General features: G+C 39.6%; 1 protein-coding gene across 3 annotated transcripts in view; it reads right to left on the reverse strand.

Moving 5' to 3' along the window:
• HEPH (hephaestin) overlaps window positions 1-15,310 on the reverse strand; it is a 224,063-nt gene that overhangs the window by 192,313 nt on the left and 16,440 nt on the right. For 2 of the 3 annotated variants that reach the window (XM_012557005.1, XM_004381520.1), the window contains exons 1-5: window positions 7,350-7,525; window positions 5,644-5,888; window positions 4,439-4,651; window positions 3,553-3,735; window positions 2,186-2,440 (exon numbers count right to left, since the gene is read on the reverse strand). In XM_012557005.1, coding sequence (XP_012412459.1) covers window positions 2,186-2,440; window positions 3,553-3,735; window positions 4,439-4,651; window positions 5,644-5,888; window positions 7,350-7,525 — 1,072 coding nt within the window. Of the gene's footprint in view, window positions 1-2,185; window positions 2,441-3,552; window positions 3,736-4,438; window positions 4,652-5,643; window positions 5,889-7,349; window positions 7,534-15,310 lie in introns of those variants that run through there. The other variant, XM_004381519.1, reaches the window with a different exon arrangement.

Genomic DNA, 15,310 nt, shown 5'->3' on the forward strand with positions numbered 1-15,310 from the left:
CCAGATGGCTTCACTGGAGAATTCTACCAAAGATTTAGAGAAGAATTGATACCACCTCTTCTAAAAGTATTCCAGAACATACAAAAGGAAGAAATATGCTCAAATTTATTCCTTGATGCCAGCATAACCCTAATACTAAAGCCAGGCAAAGACATCACTAAAAAAAGAAAGCTACAATCCAGAATCCCTTATGAATATAGATGAAAAAATTCTCAACAAAATTTAGCTGATAATACAACAGTTTATAAAAAATAATAATACATCATGACCAAGTGGGATTCATACCAGATATGCAATTTTGGTTCAACATTAGAAAATCAATCAATGTAATCCACCACATAAATAAAGGAATAGATTCACACGATCATATCAATGGATGCAGAAAAGGCATTTGATGAAGTCCAACACGCATTCTTGATAAAAACTCTCAACAAAATAGGAATAGAAGGGCAATTCTTCAACATAATATAGGGAGTTTATACAAAACCAACAGCCAACATTATCTTCAACCGATAGAATCTGAGCGCATCCCCCCTGAGAACGAGAACCAGACAAGGATGTCGTTTATCAACATACTTATTCAACATTTTATTGGACGTCCTAGAGAGAGCAATAAGGCAAGAATAGGAAATAAAGTGTATCCACATTGGTGAGGAAAAGAGATACCGAGACACAGGGACAAGGCCATGTGAAGATGGATGCTGAGATTGGAGTGATGCCAATAGCCACCAGAAACTGGAAGAGGCAAGGAAGAGAATCTTCCCTAGAGCCTTTGGAGGGAGAACAACTTTATTGACACCTTGATTTTGGACTCCTGGCCTCCAGAACTGTGAGAGAATAATTTTTTTTGTTGTTTTAAACCAGAAAAGAAATCAAAACTCTTGAAAGAAAACATGCATGTAAAGCATAGGTGTAAGACCTCTTTTTGACAATGGATTCTCAGATATGACACCAAATCAAGAGCAACAAAAGAGAAATTAAGTAAATTGGACTTCATCAAAATAAAAAATGTTTGTGCATCAAAGGGCTTTGTCAAGAAAGTGAAGAGACAACCTACAGAATGGGATAAATATTTGGTAAACATACATCTGAGAATGGTTTAATATCCAGAATATATAAAGGACTCCTACAACTCAACATCAAAAACTCAAAGAACCCAATTAAAAAAGGGAAAAAAGACTTGAGTAGACAATTCTCTAAAGAAGATATACAAATGACCAACAAAAGCACATGAAAAGAAGATCAACACAGTAGTCATTAGGGAAATGCAAATCCAAATCACAACGAAATATCACCTCACACCCACTAAGATGGCTATTATCAGAAAAACAGAATATAACAAGTGTTGGCAAGGATGTGGAGAATTTGGAACACTTGTGCATTACCATTGGGAATGTAAAATGATGTAGCCTCTTTGGAAGTTCCTTAAAAAGTTAAACATAAAATTATCACATGACCCAGAAATTCCACTTCTGGGTACACACATACCCAAAAGATATGAAAGCAGAGACAACCCAAGTGTCCATCAACAGATGAATGGATAAACAAAACGTGGTATATACATGCAATGGAGTATTATTCAGCCATAAAGAAAATAAAATTCTGATATATGTTACAACACGTATGAACCATGAAAACATTTTGCTGAGTGAAATAAGTCAGATACAAAAGAACAAATATTGCATGATCTTACTCATATGAAATATCTAGAATAGAATAAGCAAATGCATAGAGACAAAACTCTGTTACTGATTACTAGGGACTGAGGGGAGGAGGGAATAGGAGTTATTGCTGAAGGGGTACTGAGTTTCTGCTTGGGGTGACATAAAACTTTTGGAAATGGGTATTGATGATGGTAGCACAACATGGTGAAAGTAATAAATGTCACTGGATTGTACACTTAAAATTGTTATGTGTATTTTTACCACAATAAAATAAAATTTTAAAAAGTCCATCTTTCCATCCTTACACCACCTTATGCTAGAGATGGAGAAAATGAAACCCAGAGAAATATACCTGAGTTCACTCAGAAAGTTAATGACAGAGCCAGGAAAGAGCCTGGGTACCCTGACTTCTAGTGAAGTGTTTCATTCTTTATAACAGGACGCCTCACCTGGAAGACCTATCTGATGGCTCCAGGCCACCTCCCCACTACACCCCAAGGGTCAAAGATGTTTGATCTTACTTTGCAAATGACTGTTCACTTGACAGCTAATTAACCAGATGCCAGACTCCTGGGGCACCATCTCAGCAGTCACAAAGCTGGCTGGAAAGATGTGAGCTACATCAGTGCGGTGGCCCCGGATGGTTAGCATCTGTCCATGGAAGAAAGCTGTGTGGACATCCACTTCATTGCCCATACCAAACAAGTGCCAGGCCACACGCTTTCGTGCACACATGCTCAGCTCTGGTAAGTTCCCAAAGACAAAGCCATTTATTGCTGCAAAAGAAAATATCATAGTTAGGATATCTCACTTTCCCCAATGGGAGAAGCCTTATCATTTGACAATACTAATAGACAACATTTAGATGAGGTTTTAAAGAGCACACTCTACTGACCATATGCATTATCTCACTTAAATTTCACAAACTGACCTGGAAAATAGGCAGATATCATTATTCTCATTCAAAAAATGAGAAAACTGAGACTTAAAGAGGTGAAGTTACCTTTCTCACAAGGCCATAGAGCTCTTAAGTGGTAGAGCCAAGATTCAGACCTAATAACCTGGGGAATCTCTCTAGGGTTTATTTTGTAAGTTATTCCTTCCTTTCAGGCCTGTTTCCTTCTTGAAATTTCCACTGGACAATTGTCAAGTTAGCTAATTATCATGGGTAATATAAGCAATTAGTACAAAACCCAAATTTGAGCTTTCCAAGACAATCCTTACATCTTCCCTCTGAGTTTTCACCTCCCTTTAGACTGTCTGGCTTTGAGCCTACCTCTGTTATCAAAGGTAAGTAAATCACTCCCTTAATTAAACAAAAACAAAATCGACTTTTTTTTTCCTATTCCTAAAGGCTGTTCTCTGCTCATGCTGCAGGGCTTTTATGGCTTTGGTTTATTTTTAGTTTAATTAAGATGGTCAATTATTTTATAGACGTTAAGTAAGATGGGTGATATAGACACGTTAACTTGAAAGCAACCATTTTCCTCCACAAAGTGGGCAATTCTGCCCGCTTGCATCCTTTTTTAAAACAAAGCAATATTAGTTAATTATAACAGTGGACAACTCTCACCAAAGTGCCTGTACTTACAGTATATGACTTTGGAGTCAACAGCCTTGGCTATTGTACATTATGAGGCAGAGTATCTCAATGGAAAAAGCACAGCGTATGCAGTTAGACAGACCAGGGTTGGGATTTCAGCTGTGTCACTTATCTGCTGTTTAAGCCTAGGAGCCTGTGTCTTCATAGGTAAGACAGGGAAAGCTACCTGCTACTCCCTGTGAGAATTAAAAAGAACCAGGTATGTTAAAGCACCCATCAAATGCTAGGCCCAGAGGAGGCAATTAGTGTTCACTGTCACAGTGTGGTCACTTCTTCCCAGCTCACCATGCATCCTGTTGCTCTCCTGAAAGGCTTCATCTTCTTTGTCCACTGAGGCAGGGTCTGAGCAGTAAGTGGCAATGTTCTCATTGAGGTGCCAGCTAAGGTTCTCATCTACCACACCGAAGAGCAGGAAGAAATCATGGTCCACATCCAGCCGCCGAGGAGAGGCGTTCCCATCCAGGGCTCCTAAGGCAAGTAAGAAATGTGCCCTTGAGAACATCCTTTCCATAACAACAGTAAGCTGCAGGGGTACTCGTAAGAAAGGAATAGGAAGACAGAGGAACTGAAGAGTCTGTCAGCAACAGAAAAGCAGATAGAACCTTTTTCTGCTAACTTCTATTTTCAAAATCCCCAGATAAAACCACCAATTCAGCTAAGCCTAGAGCTTAAAGGTGGGACCTAAAATTATTCCCTCTACCAACACTTCCTGTTCAACCCAGAACAGGGCCTTAACCCAGTCACACTCCTGCAACACCCAGGTCTTCAAGCCTGACTCTATCTTGAACATAGCCTGTTCCCAACCAAGTGCTCAATCTTCTCCAAAAGCTGATGGCCTCACTTTCAATCCTATCCACATCTAAACTCTCACTGTACCCCTTACTATGATGTGACTTGATCCTCATTATTACTAATCTGAGCCTTAACACTGAACTAAGGAAAGAATAAGAAAGAATGAAACTTTTTTTTTTTTCAGAAAAAAAGCACTGAAATGGAAAAAAAATATATAGTGGAATGGGAGTTTGGAAAGGCTTGTTACTGCTAGTAAATAAGAATGCTGAATTAACACTCCTGGGGCTACTGTTGCCCAATATGTAGGTGGTTAAGTCACATCACTGGTTCCTCTGGATGTCCCAAACTAGATCGCATAGCTCACTCTTAGGGCCTGTACCTCTTTTACAAGTGAGAAGGGGTCCAATGAGGCCAGTTGCGATGTCTCGTGGAGCATCCACATGAGAATGATAGATCCAGGTGAGGCATGCTGGGTCAGCATCTGTGGGTGCATGGCTTTCTGGAATGGTCCAGTTGTAGACATGGCTACCTCCAGGGGGAACAGAGTCATCAGCTTTCAGCCACCCAGAGGAGCCATCTGGGTATAGGGAGCCTAGGAAAAGACATTTGTACATGCCTATTTGCAAGGTCAGTGAGAGGGAGCCTGGTAGCTATATAAGCCAAGAGTAGACTGACATATAGGGCACTTACTTCCAGTCTTCTGAAAGAGAGGATTATAAGGTCCAGCTGCTCCTGGTAACTTGATAAGGGTATGGATTCAGGTAACATCTAGCCAAAGAACCTCAGACCTCATGTCAACAGTGGACGGAAAGGTAGCAGCCACTGGAGGAGGAGCTGTGGCCAGGCAAAATGCTGCATTGCCTGATCTAGTAGTGCCCAAGTACAAAGCTGGTGGCATAGAGGCAGAGGAGAAGAGAGAATTCCCTTCCTTCAAGTACTCACTTTGGAAAACAGAAAGCAGACAATCATGGAATTTTAATTTGAAGGCAACTTAATGATCAGCTGGTCCACTTCCTCATTTTATGGAAGAGAAAACTGAGGAAAAGTAACTTGCCTAATGTCATGCAGAGTTAATGGTCAAGCCAGAATCTTCTGATTTCCCTCTCTATTCCCCCGACTCAATGTTGTCAGTATTTTAGGCCATGGGCCTGTGATAGTGGCAGATACAGATGAATAAACTGAACTCCCTTTTAAGAAAAAAATGGACCCTTCGGAAGACAGGGACATTAGATTAACACTCCCTTACATTCACAGTATACTCTTCTCTTTTCAAAGCATATTCAAATATTTTATGGAAATGTCACTTAAGACACTTCTTGTGATAAAAGGCGGATTGTAATTCTACATTCTTGATGAGAAATCTGAGACCCAAAGAGGGGCAGTGACTTACCCAAAGTCGCATAGTTTATGAATAGCAGAACTGATACCAACACCCAGCCATGCTTTCTCTGAGAGAGTCTTTGCCATTTCAGATCAATAAGGGAGAAAAGACTGTCCTCTCTCCCAGCCCCTGTATCCCATATGACAGTAGAGGAAAAGTAATATTTTTGTGGAGTGGGAGGAAGAAAGGGTGGGCTGGTTTACCTTCCGAGTCTTTCTCATAGAAAACGCCATGAGGGTGGATGGTATAGGGACGAGTCGCAAAATTTTTCAGATGAATAAGGATGACATCCCCCACCTCAGCCTGTAGCACCGGCCCCAGGAAGCCCAACCAGGCAGGCTGAGGTACCTCATCCATGTATGAGCTGTCCCTGTATTCCTTGTAGATGGTTTTCTGGTAGCTACTCCCTATTCGGTTCTTGTTAGACTTTAGGAAGCTGGAAGCCACTCTGGGAAAGAAGAAAAGAGTTACATTTAACCAAAATCTTTGAATCTCTGGAGGCTTCTTTTCCAGAGGAAGCTGACCAAAAAATGTCCATCTTTGTTTAGAGCACAACAAGAGGACATGATCAAAACATGAAAGATTTAGGTTAGAGTCTAACTGTTAGACAGAGAGAAGCATTAAGTTGAAGCATACGAAATTGCTGATATTTGACCAATTTTAAGCTACCAAAAAAAGGAAGTTTTACATGGTTCAATCAAATATATAGTAATGGGAAGATGGCCAACTGTGGAGGGAATCTTTAAGTGATCAACTCCCTGTTGATGTGGCCTGACTTAGTGCTATCCTGCTGTATATGGGAGGCCTTATAAACTCTGGAGCCAAGATGCTTGAATTAAATGTCAATACCGACACATGAATTTGTGGGACATTGAGCAAGTCACTTATATTCTCTGTGCCATTTCCCCATCAGTAAATGAGATAATCAAATTACTAAGCTCAGACAGTGGTTAATGGAGACTAAATGAATTAAAATATATAAAAGCTTTGAACAGTGCCTAGCACATAGTAAAAGCTCAATAAATGTTAACTGTTATTTCAAAGTATTAGGATGGAGGATAATGAAGTTTTCCCTCAAGGACACTTGACATCTGCATTAAAAAAAAAAGGTTGCTCTCGAGGCAATTCCAACTCATGGTTACTTCATGTGTTACAGAGTACAACTGCTCCAAAGGATTTTCTCGGCTGTAATCTTTACAGAAGCAGATCACCAGGCCTTTCTTCCATGGTACTGCTGGATGGGTTTGAACTGCCAAGCTTTATGTTAGTAATCAAACACATCTACATTAACCAGGTTCAAATCCTAGCTTTTCCGTTTACTAGCTGTGTTACATGGGCAAGTCACTTGACCTCCCTGGAACTCATCTTTCTTGTCTATAAAATGGGGATAATCATACTCACCTCTGAGAGCTTTTTTAAGAATTAGGTGAGACAAAATATGTAAATTTCTAGTATTGTGCCTGTCATAAAGTGTTATATAAATGGTAGCTGTTACTGCTATTTCCTTGATTCTGTCTTACCTTTTTTTCACGTTTACATGTATTTGAAATAACTATGCCTCTTACAAACACTGTATATATTTCATGTTTCTTTCCTTTTTTAAGCCAAACCACTGTTATTACATCAAAAATGTGAATTTCATCTTAGAATCAAGGTAATATGGAAATGTTATCTTTTAGGTTCCTTAGCAGGCAGGGGCACATTAGTGTGGAAAAGCAGATGGGATCCTGGCTTCTGAGTCAATCACCCCCTTTTCCAGGAAAGCTGCCAGTGGATGGAGGACCCAGAGAGCTCAAGATCTGACTGCTATCACACTCTGAGAAAGGGCCCTCAAGAAGCTACCTCCTGCCCTCAAGAGAGAGTCCTCCCCCCCAACTCTAGCTCTAATGCCACAAGAGATGAAACCTACGTATCATTGTCCAGAGGCTGGTTCTTGATGACATTCCTTCCCTTGGGAGCATAGTTCCACTGCACATCCTGGATGCCCAGATAGTAGACTCGAGTGGCCCCATCAGTCAGTTGGGGCCACAATGGATGCATAAATAGCAGAGCCCAGAGGAGATGGCTTGACTCCGTGGTCCACATTATTTTAGGAAACAGGCAAATGAATAGCTGCTGGTATGGAAGAAAGAGAACAAAGAAGCTTTGCATGTGTTTGGAAAACTAAAGAAGGAAAGAAAAGAAGAGCAAGAGTCAATCAAAGTAACTGAGAAAGCAGAAACCAATTAGCCCAGATTATCTGCCTTTCCTGATTCCTTTCAGTTCAACAAGCATTCACTGGTATCTACACATTGGACTTTGGAGGGTAAAGTTAAAAAATTGTTTATACTGATAATCATGATTCACTTTCCTCAGAAGCAAAATGTGGATTCAGTTCCTTCAGCAGGGTAAAAGAAGAGTGTACTCTGGTCCAGGAACCAGGAAACAAGCACCAGAACCCTGACTGAACCAGTGACTCACTCAGTTTCTGAAACAAGCCACAAATTCTCCCTATGCCTCTGTTTTCCCATAAGCAAAAGGGGAGACTAGTTGTTGCCACTTGCCATCTTCTGTGAATTGTGGTTAAAAACAAATGAAAATTCACCAAAAGATATTACTAGAAGGTTCATAAACACAAAATAGAAACTTCTCAAACGTCCATGAACACTAGAATGGAAAAAATTCCATTTCATTTATGCAATGGAGTTCTACATAGCAATGATAATGAACAAACCACAACTACACATGACAATATGGATGACTCTCAAACATAATGTTGCAGGAAACATACACACACTCACACATAAAGAGTACATACTGCATGATTTCGTTTATGTAGAATACAAAATCAAGTGAAACTAATCTATGCTGTTAGAAGTCAGGATAGTGTTTTTCCTTGAGTGCAGTGGAGATCAGTGACTGGAAAAGGCAGAGGAGGAAGGCTTCTAGGTAGTGTTCTGTTCCTTTATCTATGCATTGGTGACACAGTTGTGTTCAGTTTGTAAAAATAAATAGAGCTATAAACTTAGAATTTGTGTTACACTTCAAAAAAAGTTAAAAATTAAACAAAAACAAATGAGAATATATGAGGAAAATGTTTTTAACTTCTCAGAAGAAAGATTCTTTGCTACCCCCCAAGGCTGTGCATAAACCCATTTCACAGGTTGCTGTGAGTCAGAACCGACTCCATGGCAACGGATATTTTTAATCCTAAATCAGAGGCAGGCTCAAGCCTCTAGTCTCTCATTCCAACACATCCATCAGGAGATTAGACTTCTTGGAGATAGGATAAAGCACTTAGTCATACCATACACACCTACATCAAACCCTGAAACATAGACATCATACACATACACATACATACACTTACATACACATGGGCTCACAGTCTTGCCTAAAAATAGAGATGCATACACTTGTATTCACAGATAAAACCACACTGTCACACAGATTCTTAGTAACTTTCATCATTATAGTAACAATATATCAATATTTATTGGATGGCTATTGTGTTCCAGACACTGTTCTAAATGTTTTCTATAGATTAAATAATTTAATCCTAACAATCACCCTACGAGGTACATGCCCTTATTATCCCCATATTACAAAAGAAATTACAGAACAGAGGTGTAAAGTAATTTTCCTATGGCCGCCTGTTAACGATCAGTAGAGTTGGGACTTGAAACCAAGCTGTATGGCTCCGAGAGTCTATGCTCTTAATCACTATGCTAGACTGCCTTCCACCAAAGCATACTTGCACACTAACATATATATGCACAAAGAACCTATATATGCCCATAGCTACAGCCATATCTGGGAAAAAAAAACCACATATCCTCTAAAACGTCAAATAACACGTGGTTATGATGACTTCTAGAAATGGACACAAATATTCACATAGGCAGAGACATACCTAATGTATATGATGATGATGATGCTAGCTACCATTCAATGAGAGAATACTGCATACTAAACACTATGTTAGGTGCTTTATATAAATTATTTCACTAAATCCTCATCCCAAGCACATGACATAGGGATAATAATAAAAAAAAGAAATTTAAAGATATATACAGAAACACATATGTATAGGAAATCCACAGATATTTACCCTGGCTAAGTGCAGATATTTACTCTGATTAAAAAACAGATCTGTAAACTTTCCTACAAACTCTCAGGCCCCTCTATACTCAGCAGTGGCCCGGTATCCAATGACATTTGGCAGAAAGCCCCTCCTATAGGGGAGGACTTCTTTTGGGGTTCCTCTTTCCAAATCCTGGCTCTCCCACTGACCAGTTAGTTGTATGGTCTTGGGTAATACTTGACTACTGAAATCTGCAGTGGGGATAACATGAGCTTTGGTTAAACTAGTAAACTTATGTGAAAGGCCATAGTACGATCAGTGTCTGGAATATAATAGACAGTAACTGCTGGTTTCCTTCCTTCTTCCTCCTGGCCACAGTTTGTTCATTTATCCTATCTCCCACACATCATACCTTCCATATTTATGCTTCAAAGTCTAACTTAAATCCCAACTACTCCAGAAAGCCCTCTCTAACATCTCCATCCTGCTGTCCTCTTAAGGATTATTTGCTCTGTATAACACCCAAACTTATTAAGTCAGACTTTGTATTACTGTTACCTTTCTGTCTCATGACCTGCCTCATGAACTGCCTTTATTTTCCAGACTGGATTATAAACTCTTTTAAGGGTGGATGTTGTATCTTAGAGGTCTTTTTGTATCTATTGCCAGACTTTCATGATGGGTCCAGTAGGTGTTCTATAAACCACCAGTTGCTCATGGAGACACCATGTGTGTCAGAATAAAACTGCTCAATAGGGTTTTCAATGGCTGAGTTTTGAGAAATAGATCATCAAGCCTTTCTTTTGAGGTGCCTCTGGTTGGACTTAAACTGTCAAACTTTTGGTTAGCAGCTGAGCATGTAACATTTGTGCCACCCAGGGACTCCTGTTCTGCAAACAACTACTGCTAAAGTAACACAGAGGCACAAAAGTATACTTTCCCACTAGTTGGCTCTAGTTCAAGTTCTGCCATTGGTTTAAATGGTGACTTTAGGCAAGTCAAGTAACCTTAGTAAGCCTCAGTTTCTCCACCTCTAAAATAATAGAGCTTCTCAACCAATTTGGGTTTACAGATCTGTTTAAGAATCTAATGAGATACACAAATGCAGAACTACAAAAAAAAATACTGCATATAAAGAGCTCTAAAAGAGCCCTTTCAGCTCTCATATACTGTCAATACTCACATTCACTGAAGATACACAGGCACAATCACATGTACCTACATACAGTACCACAGCAATAGCCACATTTTGGAACCCTCAGCAGGGAGGACGGGTCCTTGGTTCAATACAAGTCTGCGCGCAACATGAAACTCCTTCAAGCTACCATCTCAAAAAGGAGTCAGCAAGACCGTTACGACTTGATCTCATTTTCCTAGAGAGAAAACTGTCCCAGGTAAGAACACTTCACAATTGAAGAAGCATATGGCAAACTTGGAAATGTCCCCGGAAGAGACGAGTACAGATCTCAGCATCGAATGATAAGCATTTAAAGGTGGTGACTAATGACCCAAAGAGCTAGATAATAGAACCTAGGAAAAAATGCTACCTAGCATTTGCCTAGCATTTGCATTTTACAGTGTATTTTTCATATCTGCTGTCTTATTTAATTTTCAAAATCTTGTAAGATAAGGATTGTTTTCCCCATTTTGTATCTAGACACAGGCTTTGGGATCAGACTACCTGAACAAATACTGGATCCACTTTTCTTAGCTGTTTGACTTGAGCAAATTGCTTCACTTCTGTAGTCACAGTGTCTTTATCTTTAAAGTGGAACTAATAGTAGTAGCTACCTTATAGAGTCTTTGTGAGGATTAAATGAATTAAGATCTGTAAGTGCTTAGAACACAAGTGAGTGCTGAAGTATATAAGCAAGTGATCAAAAAGTATTAGTAGCCATTATTTACAGATGAGGAAATAGGTTTAGAAATAAATCTTTCTATGGTCACAAAACTTTGACGTTTATGGATACTCACATACATACTTATGAGTACATACATACTCATAAGTTCCCATATACAGTGACACACCCCAGGCTGAAATTGTACTCTCCTTGGAAACAACAAGGTATAATGGGATGAACCAGAACTTCTAAGTCAGACAACCTCAGGTTTGAGTAATCTTTTAAGTTATGTTTAAATGAGATAATTTTATATAGTATATCTGGGACTTAATAAAAATTAGTTTCCCTTCCTTCTAGTCACTGGCTTTCTTTCTTTCCTCCACAAAACTGAATTTGTTGTTGCTGTTATTATTGTTTTTAATATGGTTTTGTCATACAGTATAAGAGCAGAAGAAAAGGAGAGCCCGTAGTATCCTTTTAGAACCACTGGGATATTGCATGATGAAGTGGGGAGGGTTTAGACTAGAAAAAAATAGGATCACCTAAATTCTCTGAGCCTTTTAAATGTGGATAATACCTGCTTTGGGTTCTCATTAGTTTGCTATAAAGAGCAAATGAGATGTTGAATATGAAGGCCCTGTGTAATTTTTTTTCACTTGGGTAGGGCTATTTTCTCTTAGCTGAGACCATAGAAGGAAGTCTTAAAGGAGGTAGAGCAGAGAGGACTAACTTAAGAGACTGATCCAAAGCCAGACTGAGGAGGGAAAAGGAAAGGACAAGGTAAAAGGAGAAATAAAATAAGAAAGGTGAACAAGAGTCTTGGTAAAGGAGGCGGGGCCAAGAAGGTGGAGTAGTCAGAAACTTCCCGTGGACCCTCTTACAACAAAGAACTAAAAAAACAAGTGAATCGATTATATATGGCAATCCGGGAGCCCTGAACATCAAAGACAGCTGAAGATCCAGACTGAGTAGCAGGCGGAGGGAGAGACAGTTTGGAAGCAGCAAGGAGTTGCCAGACCTAACCCAGAAAGAGCTTGACACCTTCAGGCCTATTCAGCTCATGGGTGAGTGGTGAAGCAGGCAAGCAGTGGTGCTCGGGAGGCGAGTTTTCTGCACCAGGAGAGACCCAGCACCAGAGAGTCTCCTCACCCACTCAGAACCAGTGAGAAGCAGCCCTCAGTCAGCAAAAGATAACTACTTGGGTACAGCCTATTGCTCAGATCAAAAACACCACCCTTAGGGAAAAACCTCTCTCTCATTTACCTCTCTACTCCCTGCTCTACACTGGGTCCTGGGTCAGCTTCAGCAATTGCCGAGTCCCCTGGGCCAGAAGTAAGATCCATCTCATGCCCTGCGCCATTCTCTATGCCTTGGAGAGTGAACAAATTAACAAAAAGGGGAAGAAAATAATCTGCCAGCTCACCTAAGCCAGAAACCCAGGGTAGGCACAGCTCCTTTGCCTAGGCACAGGCATAAGGGATCCACAGACTCTGAATGCCTTTCTCCCTGCATAGACTTGTGTAGGCCCATCTCAACAGCATAGGCCCTCATTACCGCAGTACAACAGGGTATACACCAGAAGTCTAACTTCAACTATTTCAGCTGTGAAGTGGCAGGTTTGTGACATTTAACACTGTTCTGCCCATTAAGCAGGGTCTTCACCTACCCACGTCAGAGGCCTAAGGACTGGTGGCTCCACCCACACCACCTAGCCACCTGCAATAGGAGCCCAAGAATAAGAGATGCCCCCCAGTCCCTACAGCCAACAGAATTAGGTGCTCATAGTCTGGCTACAAAACCCACTCATCTACAAGCTCTACAGAACAGGGACACAGCTTCCTCCTGGACACTAAGGGGCAGCCGTCAGCCCCGTGCCTTGCACAGAGTGTGTCCTTCTGCTGCAGCCAGATGCCTGTGCTTACACCAATCACCCATGCCTGTCTAGGACTGTAGGTGAGAGCCTACCCCACACACTTGGTGGCTAGCTACCTGGGCACCAGTGCTGAATCCATACAGGGAGAGTGGGCGGACTTCTGAGCTCACATACTTAGTAACAGACCTAACCACCTGGTGACAGGACATTAGAGCATCAAAGGTGTCAATAATCAAACTAGCTCATACAAGCAGCCTATTTGGGCATATCAAAACAAAACTAGAAGCTAGGACACAGTAAGCAAACATAAAAGAAATAAATACAATAACTAATTGATCACTCCAAGACAACAGTCAATATCAAATCACATAAAGAGGCAATCCATGATTGCTTCAGCAAGATCTGAAAATAAAGAGTCTAGAAATTTTCCAGAGGAGGAAAATTTCTTGGAATTACTGGAGGTAGAATAGAAAAGATTAATGTACGGAACTCTTCAAGAAATTAGGAAGGAAATTAAGCAAACTTCAGAACACGCAATAGAGGAAATTAAAAAACTTAGAGAAGAGCATAATGATAAATTTAACAGGCTGCAAGAATTCATAGAGAGACACAATCAGAAATCCAGCAGATTAACAATAAAATGTCAGAATTAGACAAGGCAATAGAAAGTCATAGGAGCAGAACTGAGGCAATTGAAGTCAGAATTAGTGAGATGGAAGATAAAGCACTTGACACCAACTTATTTGAGGAAAAACCAGATAAAAGAATTTAAAAACATGAAGAAACCCTAAGAATAATGTGGGACTTTATCGAGAGGAATAACCTACGAGTGATTGGAGCACCAGAATGGGGGGGGGGTAACAGAAAATTCAGAGACAATTGTCGAAGATTTGTTGGCAGAAAATTTCGACGATATCGTGAAAGATGACAAGATATCTATCTAAGATGCTCATCAAAACCCACATAAGGTAGATCCCAAAAGAAAGTCACCAAGACATATTATAATCAAACTTACCAAAATCAAAGAAAAAGAGAGAATTTTAAGAGTGGCTAGGGATAAATGAAAAGTCATCTACAAAGGAGAGTCAATAAGAATAAACTCAGACTATTCAGGATAAACCATGCAGACAAGAAGGAAATCGGACGACACATATAAAGCCTTGAAGGAAAAAAAAAAAAAAAAACTACCAGCCAAGAATTATATATCCAGCAAAACTGTCTCTCAAATATGATGGCAAAATTAGGGCATTTACAGATAAACAGAAGTTTAGGGAATTTGCAAAAACCAAACCAAAATTAAAAGAAATACTAAAGACAGTCATCCCGTAAGAAAGTCAGTAACATCAGATAACAACCCAAGACAAGAACACAGGACAGAGCAACTAGATATCAACCTAGATAGGGAAGTCACAAACATATATCAAAGTGAAAAAACTGAAAATAGGGAAAAAGATGTTAATATGTAAAAGGTGACAACATTAAAACAAAAGGAGGGACTAGAAAATGTAGAGAAAGATTTTTCATATGGAGAGGAAGTCAAGGTGATATAAAGAAATAAAAGACTGGTATAAACTTAGAAAAATAGGAGTAAATATTAAGGTAACCACAAAGGAAACTAAAAATCCTACAATTCAAAATAAAAAAGTATAAAAATATAAAGATCCAGCAAACACAGAATCTACAATGAAAAAGATGAAAAAAAATAAAGAAAAATTACTCAGCACAGAAAATTAAGTGGAACAAAGAGACTGTCAACAATACACAAAAAAAGACATCAAAGTGACAGCACTAAATTAATACCTGTCAGTAAGCATGCTATGTGTCAATGGACTAAGCACCAATAAAGAGATAGAGAGTGGCAGATTGGATGGAAAAAAGAAAAACAAGATCTGTCTATATGTTTCAAACAAGAGACACATCTTAGACCTAAAGATACAAACAAACTAAAACTCAAAAGATGGAGAAAAATATATCAAGAAAACCACAATCAAAAAAGAGGAGAAGTGGTAAAATTAATCTCTGACAAAATAGACTTTAAAGTAAAATCCACCACAAAGGACAAGGAAGGACACTATATAATGATTAAAGGGTCA

This window comes from Trichechus manatus, unplaced genomic scaffold, assembly GCF_000243295.1.
Source record: "Trichechus manatus latirostris isolate Lorelei unplaced genomic scaffold, TriManLat1.0 scaffold00086, whole genome shotgun sequence".
Taxonomy (NCBI): domain Eukaryota; kingdom Metazoa; phylum Chordata; class Mammalia; order Sirenia; family Trichechidae; genus Trichechus; species Trichechus manatus.